This window comes from Eumetopias jubatus, unplaced genomic scaffold (genome assembly GCF_037043125.1).
Source record: "Eumetopias jubatus isolate StellerSeaLion01/CBP00866 unplaced genomic scaffold, mEumJub1_p1.0 scaffold_10, whole genome shotgun sequence".
NCBI lineage: Eukaryota > Metazoa > Chordata > Mammalia > Carnivora > Otariidae > Eumetopias > Eumetopias jubatus.
The window spans coordinates 26,232,147-26,250,464 of NW_028274816.1; the positions used below are offsets into that span (position 1 = coordinate 26,232,147).

The following is an 18,318-nucleotide window of genomic DNA, read 5'->3' on the forward strand; positions in this document are numbered from 1 at the left end:
TCCTAAAGGACAATTCCTCTAAGTTATCTCAAAAAACTGCAGGAAGGGTGCTCTACCCGAGAAGCTTCTCCCACAATGCTCTGGTGCTGTTACCTTGAGGTGATTGGGACAGTCATGGAATGTTTTATGCTGTCTGTAGTGATCATCCGTTCATTTTAACGTCTTTCTCATTTAAAGAAACATTCCTCAGTGTAACATTTGGGAGGGGATTTTTTTTCCTCTTAACTGGGTTAAAGATGTGGTTCATACCCTTTATTTGTCCCATTCATATAAGAAAGTAGACATTTGAAACTGTTCAGCATTAACGGTTTGAGTATTTCCATCTACTGTATAACATGCTTTTCATTTTTACATTCTTCTAGAAGAGGTTGGATGTTAGGGGATACTGTTTTTGAGGTTCAACTTTATTATTTTCTGCATTGGAAAATACTTGGGCCATGAGAACTAGGGGGGAAGAAAGAGTTTGAATATGTCTTATTTTTTTCTAGTGAATGTATCTTATCTGCATTGCCCTAAACCGAATGAGAGCTAGCGAGCAAAAAGTGGATATTCACGAATTTGTGGTTGGTGAAGAGGTGGTTCATGACTGTGTACTCATGTGTTTGGGAGTGGGGAGGGGTCACTGAAGAGCGGAAAGTCCTGAAGTTTAAAACACGTTGACTGGCTTTGGCTCAGGAGGGTGGGGCTGCTTGTGGAAGTGAATCACTCTCTTTCAAGCAATAGAAGCGAGTGGGCTCCATCTGCAGGGTTCCAGGACCCAGGGCACTTAAACAGGAGAACATGCTGGAGCAGCTTGCACAGTTGCTTCCGTGAGGCTGATTCTGGCTTCAGGATGGAGCATCGGAGTTTTTTTGTTTTTGTTTTTGGAACCTGCTGTTGCGCTTTGTGTGTTTTGTTTTTGTTTTCAATTTGGGGGGGGGCTCATGGGAAAGAGCTTCTGGACTCTTTCCTTTGTGAACTCCCACTGTGTCCCTGTAAAGTCCCTTTTCTTTCATAATTGTTGTAAGTTACATTTTCATTAAGCCCCATCACATCTTCTTTACTGTAAAAATATTAAAAGGCTGTTTCTAAGTGGGACAGCTAATTCTAATTATTGCAGACATATTTTTGAGATGTAAAAAAATTTAAAATTAAATGATAAGTCTTAGAGGCGAGTGAGGAATAAAATGGATGTAAACATTTACATGGGATGCATTAGAATTCTGTGTGTATTGTCTTTTGGTTGAAACAAATTATGAACAGTGACTAATAATAAAAAGTCAATACTCAATGATTTAAAATTTGCTTCCTTGCTTCTTATAAGTGGATAGAGAAGCCTTGAATGAATTCTTATTCCAGAGCTTTGAGCTAAACTTACCTGTTAATGTGCCTTTTACACAGAAATCTCACCTAGAAGAATTTGAACAACCTAAAAAAAAACTTGTAGTCTATAACAGTCAAAAGTGCAGTTGGGAATTTTAACTAATGATTATTAACTCATGCTTACTTCTCCACATGGGTGAATTTTCAAACAAGTCAAATCATATCAAAGTGAAATGTGTATTTAGAGGTGGTCATGGGGTTTTAGTTATAAGCTATTTGTAAATTGTTTAAGTGTATCTGTGACTGGGAAGGGGGAGGTTTGACCAGCCAAAATGAATTCTATTTCATGATCTATTTAATGTGAATTCTTCCATAGAAGTGAGAGTGGCTGGATGTTGGAAGCTATAGGTTTTCTATTGGGTGATCCCTGATACTCCCTTGATTGAGAAGGGGGAGATTGTGAAAGCCGCCTAAGTGAGAAGAAAAGCCTCAGCATTTATCTAGTTTATGCAGAAGTGCCCTTTGGCACTGTTTGATAAGTGACATTTCTGTAATCTTATATGTGGTTTAGTTAAAATTCATTTTTGTTGCTAATATTAAATTTAGTTAACATGTTCATCTGCATATACTTTCATGTTAGAGGAAAATATAAAAGCTACAATAGAAAAGTTTACCTAGTAATAGACTTCAGGCATTTACTCAACAATACAATGAATAGTGTTGAGATTTGAACTTCAGTCCAGGAGGACTGAGGTAATTTTTATCACTTTTAAGGGTTTTCCATGCTATTTCCTCCCCTAGTTCAATTGTCCCCAGATTTTGAAAATATATCCCTTCAAACCCTCAGGCCAGGTAAATACTATCTGTTTCTTTGGAACTAAAATAAAGAGTTTCTAAAACTGCGGCGCCTGGGTGGTTCAGTCAGGTAAGCATCTGCCTTCGGCTCAGGTCATGATCCTGGGGTCCTGGGATCCAGCCCCGCATCGGGCTCCCTGCTCGGCAGGGAGTCTGCTTCTCCCTCTGCCCCTCACCCTACTCTTGTGCTCTCTCTCAAATAAAATCTTTTTTTAAAAAAATTAAATCTGTTCAACCTAAGGGAGAAATAAGAGATTTAGGCCTACAGATGACTTTGTGATCATTAAAGGAGTGGGAACTAGCTATAGATAAGTGTATGTGGTAAGGCCCTATGGCTCTTCTACCGTAGTTGGACAAACTTTTCTTCTCCAGACTTTCTTTCGATTTTGTAGTGAGGATTAGGAAAAGCTTCTGGGATAAAGTGTGTGTGTGTGTGTGTGTGTGTGTGTGTGTGTGTCCTTCCCTCCCCAGGTGGAGAGAGAGATATGTACAGCTGCTTATAGGAAAGATACAGAGAGGAGGCAGTAATGACTTCTCTGTCTCTTGGCTTGATCTAAACTGATTTTTGTAACCATGAACCTGCAGTGAGGGCAGATGGATTTTTGCACAGAAATTCCCGGAGGATTTTATTTTTAGGGTTAGTTTCAGCTGTTTACCATTTCCAGAAATTGTAGTTACATAACCCTTGGCATACATAATGCACACTGCCTTGAACTGGGGAAGAACATGAATATATGACCTTTGAAACAATATAAAATGTTAATGGCAGTACATGATTTGGAAAGAAAAAGGAGAATCCAATTGGTTGATGCTGAATTGGATCTTAAAACATGGAGACCTTTCAAGACTTGCATTGTAAATGATCCCCTGGAATATCCGGGTTGGTAGTTTTTTGTTTGTTTTTCGTTTTCCTTTTGAAAGAGGTACTACTGTTGTTGATGAATGAAGAAGTAGGAGATACATAACTTTTAGCATATGCTTGTATTCTGAATTGATGCATTAGCCCTTACTCCATTAATTAAGAAACCCAATCTACCACTGCTATTCCCCAGCATGAACTCAAAATGCTGGTCCTGGGATAAAATCCTTTCCCTTCAGGTGATTAATCAATAAAAAGCTTCTTATGAGATCAGGAAAATGTAATGTATAAAACCTCAAGAAACAGGCTTTTAGAAACACTAATTCTGAACCACATTTTGGTCTTTCCACAGTCCCTCCCCTCCTCTGTCAAAGTCCACTTCTCTCCCCATATGGTGCTTATAGCTTATATACCAGTGTTCCTGCGGGAAGAAGTTACCCAGTAAGCATGGAAATGGGAATTCAACTACTTTGAGTAGCTTTCTTGAAAGTAGTTTCAAGGTAGAAGGAAAACCCAGGAGGTAGTCAACCTAAGAGCTTTTTTCACTTTATACCAGACTCATAGAAGTCATTTTTAATTTTAAAATGAGACAAATGAAGACTACTGGAGATTGGAATTTTAGTATATGCAAAGTAGTTCATGTGAAGGGAGAAAGTAGTGTCCAAACTTTTGTACAGAGTCAGATTTTGTCTTGTAATTGAAAAGATCTCCAAATGGATACATATCTCATAGTAAAGAGGGGCACAGACTGTACTGTTAGATCTCAAACTCTCTTGTACTAAGCCTATAATTAAAATATTTTAACCATATAGTTGCTTTGGGCTAGGCAAGCTGGAGCAGTAGATAAGGTGGTACTATTTTTACCAATTCAAAGCTCAGGGAATTGCTGATTTTTTGCTGCTTAATTCCTTACATATTGCTTGAAGATTCATTAATACTTGTTTAAGAAGGAAAGCCCTAAAATCCAGAAGTCTAAAAGGTTTCCTGGGAAAATCTAGAGTAGAAATTACAGGAAGAGAACTCAGGAGTTGAGTAAATTCTAAATTTGGAAAATCAGAATTATAATGACTATTATGAATCCCTACTAAGCACTTTGTATGCCTTCACAAAATCTTGATAATAACTGCCAGACAGATACTAATTTCTATTTCACAGCTAAGAAGCAAAGGCTCAAATCAAGTAAATTGCACAAGGGTATAGGTGTAATAAGAGGTAAAGCTCAGATTTGGAATCAGGCTGACTCCAAATTTGGCCGACTGGCTAGCCACAAAGTATCACTGCAGGAATTAAAATAATTAACTTTTAAAGATTTTATGAATTAGCCTTGCAAATAATAAGATGGTTTTAGACCATTGTGGCTTGAGGCAGAGTAAAGAATTCTGATACTTCTACTAAAGGAGGAGAAAAGGGAAGGTGAATTGACATTTTGTACACGAGGTTGGGTCGAATTTGCTAAAGAACATCGTGAGCATCTCTAATAAGAGAAAAGGCCTTGCAAAGGTGACTGTTCTCAACAATCCGTTCAGTGGCGCTTTGCATTTGAGGGTGATAGGCCAGTTTTGGAGGAGAAAGAGGAAGCGTCTGGGAGAGGTAAGTTACAAGAGCCACCCTCCGCGGAGGGCAGCGTCCTGTCACTACTAACAGGTGCAGACCCCACCTGCCCCAAGTCCAGCCGGTACTTCGGAGACGGGGATAGCAGTAAATCACCCTCCCTGTGCCTCAGTCCTCCAAACTGAGGGCGGCCGGAGGCGCAGGCCCAACCTTGCGGAGGCGCCCGGCTCCGCCCGCGGGGTCGGCACAGCAGCCCAGCCAGGATGCGGCTCGCGGAGTCTGGGCCGCGCCGTGCCCGCAGCTACGCAGGTCCCGCGGGGCTGCGGGAGGGGCGGGGCCCGGGGCGGGGCCGGCGGCCGCGGGAGGCGGGGCCGCGGGGTGCTCGCGCGCGCCGCCGAGGCTTCGCGCGCCGTCGCGCCGGACCCGCGTCCCTGTGCAGCCTCCGCCGCCGATGGGGGAGGTGGAGCCGGGGCCCGCGGGCCCGCTCGAGCCCCCGGAGCCGCCCGAAGCGCCCGCGAGCCGCCTGCCGGGAGGGATCCGGGTCCTGAAGGTGAGGCGGGCGGGCTGGGGAGTGAACAAGAGCGGGGAGAGGCCGCCCCTGCCCCGCGAGGTGGCCGAGGTAGCCGGCGACCCCCACGCCGTGTCAGTCTGTCCGCTTCGCCGCCCGGCTGCCCTGCAGTCCCGCTGGGGGCGCCGCGGCCCCCGCCTCGGCCTCCGCGCCTGGCCCCCACCTCGGCCTCGGCCTCGGCCGCCTCCGTCTCCCCTCTGCTGCCCATCCCTGGGCGCGCGCCACCCGTCTCGCAGGCCCACGCCTTCGGTCCGGCGTCCACCCGGCCGCCGCCGCCCACCCGGCTCCTCTGGGACCCGGGGGCTCTCCTCGGCCGCCCTCGGCCTCGCTCAGGGCCGGGGACCGGTCGCCCGTGGCCCGAGAGCGGGGCTGGAAGTACGCAGGGCTTTCTCCCCGGACACCTGAAGACATCACCCCAGCGGGAGGATGGCGGCGGTGATTGGCCGGGCGCTGCAGTGTGCTCGGGGCTACGCCGGGTGGAGCGGGCCGACTCTGCCCTCCCGGCTCGCCACCGAAGTTAGGACCCGGCTCTCTGCTCCGAGGCGCCGGCCTGCAAGCTCCACCTGCCCGCCTGGAGAGAGAATCCGCGGAGGAGCTTAATCTCGGGGAATCTCTGGGCGTGTTGCCGCAGGGAGGAGGGGTTCGGCAAAAAGGGCATTCCTGTTTGCGGGAGCCGGGCTAACAATCCAGGGAGACGGTAATGGGGGGAGAGGTTATGCAACAGGCAGCTAGCGGGGCTTGGGGGCAGGAATTGGGGGGAGTAGGAGGAAAATGAAAGCAGGATCTGGCAAGGCGGGGAGTGGAGTCTTGAAGGGGATGGCAAGAAGTTTAAATGCACAAGGAATGTAGGGTCGGCAGGGGACAGTGAAGATGGTTTAAAGAAGGGGTTCTGGGAGACTAACTGCATGGAGTTTTCTACTGGCCTCTGAAATAGTTGGAGAGGATTTTTCTTCTGTAGGTCAAGTATATAAACTAGATGTCCTTCTGGAGATGAAATAGAATTCCATCTAGAGTTTTAAAAGAGGAAATCAGCAGTATTTAAAACTTAGCGAGACGGAAGAGAGGACAGAAAATTAAGAGATTTTGGTGTCCTTCAAAAATACTTTGCAAAACAGTGAAAATACATGATGTTAAAAAATACATTAAGTAATAGTTGTTAATTGGAATCAAGGGTGAGCACTGTATATTGAGATTATTTGTAGGACACTGCAAAGATGGGAACACCGAAAAAAAAAAATAGGTGTGAAGCATCTGGTGAATCCGTCCATGAAACAGTATAAAATAGAGCTCTCTAAAATATAAAACATTTTTTTCCTGCTGTTACCTCTCAAGTCTTAATGCAGTGACTTAAAGCAATAACTTTTCATAGTTTACCTTTACTTCTGCATAAACCTTGTACATATTTATTTTAACTTATTTAACCATAAGTTTTAAGTAGAATTACTTTAAGGCTCTTAGATATTTATTTAAAACTGTAAGGTCATCAAATGTAAGTTGTGAATGAACTTTAAAAAAAAAAAAAAGTCCTGCTCTGGCTTATCAGGAAATGGCAGGTCTGAGAGATAGGTAATGCCCTCTGGTCTAGAAGATAACCTTGGCTTTTTTAATAACTTTTTGTGAGGGAGGGAGTGAATTGTGAGATGGTAGGAATTGAGAAAGGAGGCTCTTGATTCAAAGGGTGCCTTCCTAGACTTTCAGGAAAGGGTCAGATTTACCGCTGGTTCCTTAGGGCTCCAATCTGGGGACTGTTAGAAAGATTCCAGAAATTAATCTTGATTATAGTACTGGGTTGGTGGTATGGGAGGCTGACAGTGTCTAATGCCCTTGTGTCTCTTGCTTTATTGTATATGGTTGACACTTTAAATAATCCTTGCAAATAAATGGGATTGGCTATGGAGAACAGGTGCTGTGTGTTCTGCATACTTAAGTTTCCTTAAGTAGTTGAGTGGTTGAATTTTGTGCCAAGTGAAACTGGAAAAGAATATATAGGTAGAAGTCATAATCTCCTGCTTGTTCTTTGAAGACCCTTTGAAAAAGGCTTACCATTCTTTTTTGTAATGCTTTTATACTAACTACAAAGTTATGAGCATCATTATTGTCAAATACTACAGATCTTCATAAAAAGGCTAATATAACTAAGCCAATATAATCTAGCCAGATTAGATCTGGGTCCATCCGTATGGGGTATTGGAACGTTTGATTCAAAATCTACTTCCAGATTTATTTAGCAAATTGCTAATTAGAATGTACCCCTTTACTTTTGTTGGAATATAAGTACAATATTTGTAATACTCTTAAGATTATTGGGAGTAGCTGTGAAGCATAGTTTTCCAGATGTTTGCTACAATTTTGGGATTATTTTTTTACTCAGACTGTAGAAGATATGAAGTTATAACTGGGCAGCAAGTGCCATGAGATCAATTTTCATTAGTACTAGTTTCAAGTTTTTAGCCAAGTAATGTGTGTGTATGGTTTTTAAAAATCAATGAATACCAAAATGATTTTTAATGAACTGAAATATTCTTCCTTTCCTTATCTCATACCACCCTTTCCAAAATATTCCTTAACATATATATTCCTAGAGGTGAGCCCATATTGTTTTAAAGTTTTGAACGCAGGAGCATATCTCTTAACTTACGGTATTTCACATTCTAATAGAACTCAGTGAGTAGGGAGAGTTACTTGACCAGACTCTGTTTTTCCTATACATATCTTAAGAGTTAATTGTACGGGGGCGTTTAATAGTTTATCACCTTTGAACTGATCACAGCCCTCATATGTTATTTTAATTTTTAGAGAGTTAAAAGCTTAAAACTGAAGTGGGTACTTAATTCATGGTCTACTCTAAAGACTTGCACTTTCTAGAAGTGTATATGTAAATCTTTTTTTGAGAGGGAGAGAGAGTGTGGGGGAGGCGCAAAGGGAGAGAGAGACTCTCAAGCAGGCTCTGTAGCCTCTTGGGATCTTGAGAGCATGACCTGAGCCGAAAATCAAGTCAGTCGCTTAACCAGCTGAGCCACGAAGGGGCCCCTATTTAAATCTGAAATGTGCTCTTTTACACTTATTTGATGTGAGAGTTGATTATAGACCTGTTCCCTTTTAGAAAAGTTTGTCAACAGATTTACATAAGAGTAAGGGAAGCAAAAGCATGTTCTTAATCTAGCAATTTCAGTGGAAAAGTGATTGTAAAAGCTGACAGTCTATCAGCGGACAGTATTGGCCTTTCCAGGGTTTTCTGATGCTTTTCGCAGGGGAGAAGGAAGCACTTGATAATTCAGCAATAACTAATAATAGCTGAACAGTCCATCTAGATTGTTGCTAGAAGGCTATGCTTGCTTGGTATCTAGGTCTTTTAAATGCCCATTGAGCAGGTTTAAGGGAATGATACCTACTAAAGGTCTAACTCAGCAGTTTATCTTCACCGGGTGGAATATATCATATAAATAGGAGAGGAGGTACATTCTTCGACCAACAACACATATGTTTCGATAACGTTCTTAAGGAATTTATATAGTCTCCCCCCCCCCCTGCAAAAGTGTTTTTATTAAAGCATAGGGACAGAACCCATGGGCAGAAAGAGCTGCCAAGTATTTAGTGTTAAGGGAAATATATAAACACTTTTTTTTAAGACTTTATTTGAGAGAGAGAGCAGGGGGAGGGGCAGAGGGAGAGGGACAAGCAGGCTCCCTTCTGGTTGGGGAGCCTGACATAGAGCTTGATCCCAGGACCCCGAGACTATGACCCCAGCTGAAGTCAGATGCTTAACCAACTGAGCCACCCAGGCACCCCTATAAATCCATTTAAAAATGACCTAAAAATTTTTTTAAAGATTTTATTTATTTATTTATTTGAGAGAGAGAGAATGAGAGAGAGCACGAGAGGGAAGAGGGTCAGAGGGAGAAGCAGACTTCCTGCTGAGCAGGGAGCCCGATGTGGGACTCGATCCTGGGACTCCAGGATCATGACCTGAGCCGAAGGCAGTCGTTCAACCAACTGAGCCACCCAGGTGCCCCAAAATTTTTTTTTCAAAGATTTTATTTATTTGAGAGAGAGAGAGCACAACAAGCAAGGGGAATGGCAGAGGGAGAGGGAGAATCAGGCTTCCCGCTGAGCAGGGAGCCAGACGTGGGGCTCTATCACAGGACCTTGGGATCATGACCTGAGCCAAAGGGTGACGCTTAACCGACTGAGCCACCCAAGGTGCCCCTAAAAATGACTTTAAAAATCCTCCCAGAAGAAAAATCCTGGATGAACTAATATAATAACTTCCAGGGATTTTTCTTGACTTTTCTAAGATTCAGAAGATCATTGGGCCATTATTTGACCTTAAAAAGTTTTTTTAAAGATGCTTTTTGGTGTTTGTGTGGCATAGTATCTACTTGCTCTCTCTTTAAGTAGCAGGGGAGCAAAATTTCTCTCCACTCAGTGCAGAATGCAGAGCTTCTTTGTATAAATGTTACGGTACCTTATAGAATACTGTATTTAGATGGGCCAGTTGATCTTTTCCAAAGACTAAAAAATAAGGAATATTTAAAATTAATCAGTGGTTAATTGTATTTAGTGACTAAAATTACCGATACAAATATGATGGCCTTTGTCTTTATAAAATAAGTACTTGAAAGGCCTCTGCTAATTCTGAGAAGTTCAGCTTTGAGAAAATGATCTTGTGGACAAGAGAGAGACCTAATTCCTACTTGTGGGAGGGCTTTATCCTACTTATCTAAAGTTAGAATCAGTAATGATCTTCATGGTTTTGAATAGCTATATTCTAATTCTTAATATCTGTAAAATGATGGATTTACCTTTTATCCTTAATTTAAACAATGAAGCCGTTCTCACTCATATTTTTCTTTCTTCCCACATGGAAATACCTTCTCACTTTTCCTTCACTTTTCTTTATCATCTTAGAAATTGAATTTTAGGTGCCACAATTATCCTCAAATACTTAATCTCAGTAACTACAAAAATAATATTTGCTTTATTTATAGGTATTTCTGACTTCCAATGAGGAATAGTAGCAATAGTCTTTTATTTACCTTGTGGTTGGTAAAAAGATTTTAGGGTTCTTTGTAAAAAAGGAGATTTTTTTTCCCCTCAAGTTCAACCTTTTGCCAGAGCAAACTGGGCTATAGTACAAACTGGGAATACATTCTGTGATGTGATTTCTGTGAGTTCTGCATGCATCAGTGTGCCACTCAAGTATTAAGGCACTATAATAGATTCTCAGTGTAGAAGAGAGGAAGAAATACCAAATACACGATTAAAACCCATTGTGACCCCCATAGTAGTAGACATATGTTCAAGGTGAAGAGGTTCTGCTGTGGAGAGGGGAGAGTCACTAATTCTAGCTATGCAGAGAAAATGGGGATGGGATACATGGAAGACTCCATAGGGAACACAAGACAGGGTGACATAGGAGTAGAGCTTTGAAGGCTGTCTAGTCAGATGGACAAGACGGAGGACATTTCAGACAAGTCACAGAATTGTGGAATCGTGATATGTTTGGGGAGTTACAAATAGCTGGATGTGACTGAAACAGTGACAGGTAATGGAGAATGATGCTAGAGAGGTATGGCAGTGTGTTAGCGGAAATGCCTTTATATTAAAGGGAACAGGGGTGCCTGGGTGGCTCAGTCGGTTAAGCGTGGGACTCTTGGTTTCAGCTCAGGTCATGATCTCAGGGTTGTGAGATGGGGCTGCAGGTGTAGGGCTCCGTGCTCACCGGTGAGTCTGTTTGTCCTTCTCCCTTCCTCCTCTCTACCATGCCCTCCTCCTTCCCTCTCCCTCCTCTCTCTCTCTCAAATAAATACATAAATAAAATCTTAAAAAAAACAAGGGAACAGAAATGGCCCATCATAAAAATAGAGTAGGTCAGTATTGATCTTTAGAGACTTGTTATATTGCTGTAGCAGTTGTTTTTGCTTTGAGGTAACCGTAATGTGTGTGAATTTAACATACCTAAATTATCAAATGCAACACTAATTTTTTTAGAAACATGATTAGAATGGAACGAACATTTGTGCAACATTGTGCAGTATTCTGTACTTCTTTGGGATATGAGGCAGAGGGTCAGGACCTTAGAGAAACTTTCAGTTTGCATTGTAGAGACGTGCAAAAATGTTTAATGCAGCATTGTTTCTAACAGTGAAAAAAATCAGAAACAAACTAAATGCCATCAGCAGGAGAATGTATAAATTGCAGTATATTCATATAATGAGATGTTATTCGAATGAATGAGCTGGGTGTATTAGCATGACCAATTTTGAACCAAATAAAAAAATGGCAGTGTGAAACATAAGTATGTTAGGATTTAAAGTTCTAAATTATGGAAAACAATTGTATTTAGTTTATAGATATGTACATATGTGGCAAACATATAAAAATGCACGGAATGGTGAATAGCAAGTATAGTCGAGTGTTTCTGGGGAGAGAGGGAGGGAAATGGGATTGAGGTGGGGTAACAGGTGACTTCAGCTATGTATGTATATATACATATATATATATTCTTACATGTATGTAAGACATGTAATTCTTATATGTAAGAATTCTTTAGAATAAGGATCCGAAATAAATAAATATGACACATATTAAAATTTGTGAAAGGTGGGTAGTAGGTCCACAGATGTTTTATCATTCTTATATTTTTCTGAAAACGTAAGAAAAAGAAAGGGTCAGACAAAGTGATGGACAGAGGCATGAACAGCTGGAGGAGAGGAAACTGTTTTCCAGCTTAGGAATGGACATGGCAGGTGTGGAAGGCCCCAGGACAGGAGGTGTTGGAGAATCGAGAGTGGAAAGGTGGAGTGAGGACTGAAATGTCTAACTCAGCCAGACGTTCTAGCTAATGATTTCTTTCTCTTGATGTTTTTTAGAGAAATATGAAACGCAATGGGAGCAGGAATTGTTTGAATAGGCGAAGTAGGTTTGGTTCTCGAGAAAGAGACTGGCTGAGAGAAGATGTCAGGAGAGGTTGCGTTTACCTGTATGGAGCCGACTCAACCTCTGCCGCTACAACGGCTGCTGCCGCCACCTCCTCTGACTTACATCTTGTCCTGTGCACCGTGGAGACACCAGCCTCAGAAATCTGTGCTGGGGAGGGAAGGGAAAGTCTTTATTTACAGCTTCATGGGGACCTAGTCAGGTAAGCTCGGAGTTTTACCCCTTTAACTCTGTCACAGTGTAAGTGATCTGCGTTTCTGCTTGGAAGTGGGCTTTAACATTTTAATTGTGCTTAGAACTGATATTGATGATGGGATCACTAGGCTTGAAATAAGATTTGTCTTTGGAATGCTGAAATTAGGATTCTTGGATTTAAAAGCTATCAGTGAAGGGAAGTTTGATAGTTACTTCATTTGGATGACACCACGGGTCAGATACCTAAATTTAAAATAAATATTTTAAAGTTATTTAAAAAAATAGGGACGCCTGCATGGCTCAGTTGGTTAAGCGTCTGCCTCTTGATTTTAACTCAGGTCTCGATCTCAGGGTCATGAGTTCAAGCCCCCCATGCTGGGCGTGGAGCCTACTTAAAAAAAAAAAGTTATTTAAAAAAATAATACATGTAAATAGAATGAAATTGAAATGTGTAGAAAGAAATAGAATGAGAAGTATATATGCTCATGCATAAGTATGTTTCTATTTATATGTAACTTTAAAATTAATGGTGCTATATGCAGCACATTATTGACTTGAAATCTCTTCGAGATCTTTCCATATTAATATTTTTATAATTTTCATTTATTTAATGGCTGTATAATATTCTATTTTATGAGTCTACCATCATTTTAGCCGATCTCCTATTACAGGACATTCAAATTGTTACCAGTTTTTTACTTCTACAAGTGGGGTTGCAGTGAATATTCTTTTACCTATGATATTTCTCCTATGTGGAAGTGATCTGTAGGATAAACTCCTAGAAGTGGAATTGCTGGTCAAAGGATATATGCATTTATAATTTTGATACATATTGTCAGATTTCTCTTCACAGAAATTAAACTTCAACAAATAATATAAAAGTATGCCTATTTTCCCCTTAGTTTCTCCAGAACATGTTAGCATTAAATTTTATATATAAATATAGACACATACCCATACATGAGCGCATACTTGCTTGTGAGTAGAAATGATTGTCAATGGTTTTTAAATTAGGGAATTATAAAGTTAGCATTCCAAGGACAAATCTTTTTTCAAGCCTAATGACTTAGATTTTTGCAAATCTGATAGGAATTTTGTTATTTTTGTCATTTTAATTTTCATTTATCTTAATGAGTGAAGTAGAGCATATTTTCTTTTTTTTATTTTATTTTATTATTTTTTAAAGATTTTATTTATTTATTTGACAGAGAGAGACACAGCGAGAGAGGGAACACAAGCAGGGGGAGTGGGAGAGGGAGAAGCAGGCTCCCCGCAGAGTAGGGAACCTGATGTGGGGCTCGATCCCAGGAGCCTGGGATCATAACCTGAGCCGAAGGCAGACGCTTAACCACTGAACCATCCAGGCACCCCTTATGTTATGTTAATCACCATACATTACATCATTAGTTTTTGATGTAGTGTTCCATGATTCATTGTTTGCGTATAACACCCAGTGCTCCATTCAGTGTGTGCCCTCTCTAATACCCATCACCAGGCTAACCCATCCCCCCAACCCCCTCCCCTCTAGAACCCTCAGTTTGTTTCTCAGAGTCCATAGTCTCTCATGGTTCGTCTCCCACTCCGATTTCCCCCCCTCATTTTTCCCTTCCTACTGTCTTTTTTTTTTTTTTTGACATATAATGTATTATTTGTTTGAGAGGTACAGGCCTGTGATTCATCAGTCTTACACAATTCACAGTGCTCATGATAGCACATACCCTCCCCAATGTCTGTCACCCAGCCACCCCATCCCTCCAACCCCCCACCACTCCAGCAACCCTCAGTTTGTTTCCTGAGATTAAGAATTCCTCATATCAGTGAGGTCATATGATACGTGTCTTTCTCTGATTGACTTACTTCCCTTAGCGTAATACCCTCTAGTTCCATCCACGTCATTGCAAATGGCAAGATTTCATTTTTTTTTTTAAGGTTGCATAATATTCCATTGTCTGTATATACCATATCTTCTTTATCCATTCATCTGTTGATGGACATCTTGGCTCTTTCCATAGTTTGGCTATTGTGGACACTGCTGCTGTAAACATTGGGGTGCACGTACCCCTTCGGATCACTACATTTGTATCTTTAGGGTAAATACCCAGTAGTGCAATTACTGGGTCATACAGTAGCTCAATTTTCAGCTTTTTGAGGAACCTCCATACTGTTTTCCAGAGTGGCTGCACCAGCTTGCATTCCCACCAATAGTGTAGGATTCCTCCACATCCCCGCCAACATCTGTCGTTTCCTGACTTGTTAATTTCAGCCATCTGACTGGTGTGAGGTGTATCTCATTGAGGTTTTGATTTGGATTTCCCTGATGCAGAGCGATGTTGAGCACTTTTTCATGTGTCTGTTGGCCGTTTGGATGTCTTCTTTGGAAAAATGTCTGTTCGTGTCTTCTGCCCAGTTCTTGATTGGATTATTTGTTCTTTGGGTGTTGAGTTTGATAAGTTCTTTATAGATTTTGGATACTAGCGCTTTATCTGATATGTCATTTGCAAATATCTTTAGAGCATATTTTCATAGGTTCACATGCCATTTGTGTTTCTGTAAAATCTCTCAGATGAATGTGAAGGAGAGTATTCTCACAGTATCTTACTGTGCTTATGAACTCTTTGTTTCAATTAAAAAGAAAATGACTATTAGTTCTTTGAATTAGACGTCAAATAAGAGTTTAAGGTGACTGACCTTTCTCTCCTCCCTCTTCCCTGTAATAAATAAATGTCTTGAAACAAGTCAGAGCTGTAGATTCAGTACTCTTGAAAGTGAGAAAGGAAGCTCCCACTTACACCTTACAATGTGATAATAATAGTAACACCTTTAGCTGAGCTAAAAATTGATGTCAGTCTAAACTGAGGTTTCCTTTTAGGATTTGGACTAATTCTGAAAAAGTAGATTAGCATTTGAATGTTTTCCTTGTTCACTAGTTAACTACATTTCCTAAATCCATTTGCAAAACGAAAGGATCAGACTGGGTGATCCCTAGGCTTTTCTAAATCTTAACACTGATTCCGATCTACTTTTATCAGGTGGGAAGCCTTGACCTACATTATAGCTGGTAGTGATTGATGGAGTTTCTGTGTTTAAAACAGACTTACTCAGTTGTATACTAATGTATTTGTATACAGAGGTACTAGAAATGTGGAGAAACCCCCACCTGGATTGGCTTGCTACTACTAGTTGTGTAGTTAAGAATCCAACTGTGAAATAATTTGCTTTAGTGGCTCTAAATTACTTAAAATGGAGAGTGGCCTTGATAATTTTGTAATGAAATAGCTCTTCGTAGATCTAATTGATTAGAAAATAATGAAAACACTGTTGAGCTGCCATTTGGAGAGTGAATATGTTTTCATTGCTGGTGGACCAGCTCAAGAGGTGTCACTCAGCTGAAGAGTGATGCCGCTGGTGACGAGGATAGATTTGAGCTGACATCAAGTGCTTTGTTTGCTGGTCCACTGTGCTTAGGTCTTTACATACATATTCTCATTAAATCCACACAATAAGTCCAAGGGCCATAGCATCCTTTCTTTCAGATGAGGAAAATGAGGCTTTGCAAGAGGTCTGGTAACCTGTTCAAGGTCAGGTAGGTACTGCCAGGCAGTTGGAATGTCTAAATCATTGAAAGTGGGTGGTGGACTTTGTTCGAGGAAAGGCCCTCCTGGAGAGGAACCGGCAGTGCGTCCCTTATTCAGTTTCGCTATTTAATCATACTTACTTAAAGATCTTTTTTAGATCTCTTACTCAGCTGTTACTGCATGAGTTCAGTCTTATGTTACCTAATCAGAGGAATGGGTACTTTCTTTGTAATAGCCTGTGAGATAGTTGACAATCTCAGCCATTATCTTTTTCTTTTTTTTTTTTTTACTATTTACAGAGGTGTAACATATAGTCATTGTAGAAATTTTGGCAAATAAAAGCATAAAGAGAAATAATCTTCAGTGCTTGTGCTTTTTGTGGATTACCTCATTGAATCCTCACAATGATCTTGTGAAGTAAATATTATTTTCATTTCATCGATCAAGAAAATGAGGCTTAAAAAGGTTAAACCTCTCACCTTAGATCACATATGGGGTGTCCCCATCGGTTGGGGGGCCACCAAATCTGGGGCGCTCTGATCGGGTAGAGGCTGGCCTCACAGGCAATGAAAGAATTCACCCCAGGCAGGATAAAAGAGATAAGTTTATTGAATACACCTTAAGGAAGCCGTGGGCACAATAGCAAAGGAGAGAGGCCCCAGTTAGAGGGTGGGGTGAGGGGTTATGGGGACAGATGGAATTTTCCCTTTTTTGGTGATCTTAGGAACTATGCCTGGTTGTAATTGGTCATTTAGGGCCTTTGGTTATTTCAAGGTGGGTCACTTAATGAGCTTGTTTGCATTGTCTGCTTGCATTCAGCTCCGTGGTCCCTGTGGGCCCCTTTTCCTTTCTCAGGTATCCCGTGCTCAAGCTTGTTACCTCAGAGCTGCCTCTACATCACTGAGCTAATGAGTGATACAGCTGGAATTTGAACTCTGGCATTCTGACACCAGATCCCTTATATTGACTCCCCATTCTTACATTTTTTTTTCCAGATCTTTTTCAAAGTGAATGTGTATGTAATTTTTAAAAATTATGTATTGGGGGGGGGCGCTTGGGTGGCTCAGTTGGTTAAGCAACTGCCTTCAGCTCAGGTCATGATCCTGGAGTCCCGGGATCGAGTCCCACATCGGGCTCCCCGCTCAGCGGGGAGTCTGCTTCTCCTTCTGGCCCTCCCCCCTCTCATGCTCTCTCTCAAATAAATAAATAAAATCTTAAAAAAAAATTACGTATTGGGGCTCATACCATATATTCAGTTTTATTTACTGCATACTTCAGTTAATTTCCTGCATCATTAAAAATTCCTTAGACATCAGTTTTTTTTTTTTTTTTTTAAGATTTATTTATTTGAGAGTGAGAATGAGAGAGAGAGAGTACACGAGAGGGGGGAGGGTCAGAGGGAGAAGCAGGCTCCCCGCCTAGCAGGGAGCCCGATGTGGGACTCGATCCCGGAACTCCGGGATCATGACCTGAGCCGAAGGCAGTCGCTTAACCAACTGAGCCACCCAGGACATCAGTTTTAATCGCTACAGGATATTCCAATTTACGGAAATACTATAACTTGTTTAAAAATTGCGAAATAATAGACAATGATGATTTAGAGCTTGGATTCTGGAATGAGAGTGTGTGGGTTCAAATCCTTTCTCTGACAGTATTTGTGCAAGTTATATGATGCTCTATGCCTTACTTTACTAATGTGTAAAATGGAGGATGGTTATATTTACATTATAGAGCTGTCATGATGAAAATTAATTACACCTTATGAAGATCAAATGAATTAATACTATAAAGTAGTGCTTCTTAAACTCTAATATTCACCTGGGAGCTTGTTTCAGTACAGATTCTGATTCAAAAGGTCTGGAATGGGGCCTGAGATCCTGTATTAAGCTCCTAAGTGGTGTGCTTCACTTTGAGTGGCAAGGAAGTAAAGTGCTTACTCTCATGTCTGGCACCCAGTAAGTGCTCAGTGAGTGTTACCTATTTGGGTTGTTTCAGATCATTCAGCTCTTAGAAGTGGTGTTCTCACGACTAAACCTTAGCTCATGAATCTTTATATTGTTGATCTCCCTACCGTTCATGCTAGAAATGGGATTACTGGGATGAAAATTACCACCTGTTTTTTCTAAATCACCCATGACTTCCTTCTTTCCGTACTCTTTTTCAATCACAGATTTGTCACTTCAGTAAAACTAAAGGATTACTAATTTATAGAATTGTAGCACTTGAAGGAATCTGAAAGAAATCATCTACTAGGGAAACAAAGTCTACCCAACTTAGTGGCCCCCTCCTACCCCCTGCCCTTTCCATTTGGAAATATGTGTGGGGCAGGGTTTGCTGGTTGTCACAACTACTAGGGAAAGTTACCAGCATTTAGGGGGCAAGGGCCAGAAAGGTTTAATGTCCTCAATGTGTGGGATAGACTTGTACAACCAAGAATTGTCTTGCCCGAAAGGCCAGTAACCTCCCAGTGGGAA

The 18,318-nt window shown here is 41.3% G+C and overlaps 1 protein-coding gene across 1 annotated transcript in view; it reads left to right on the top strand.

The window, feature by feature from the left end:
* Positions 1–5,018: 5,018 nt before the first annotated feature.
* The window catches only part of PHLPP2 (PH domain and leucine rich repeat protein phosphatase 2), a 76,253-nt gene continuing 62,953 nt past the window's right edge, over positions 5,019–18,318 (top strand). Inside the window, exons 1-2 of the mRNA XM_028097257.2 lie at positions 5,019–5,117; positions 12,008–12,276. Of these exons, the coding sequence (XP_027953058.1) occupies positions 5,019–5,117; positions 12,008–12,276 (368 nt within the window). The remainder of the gene's footprint in view (positions 5,118–12,007; positions 12,277–18,318) is intronic.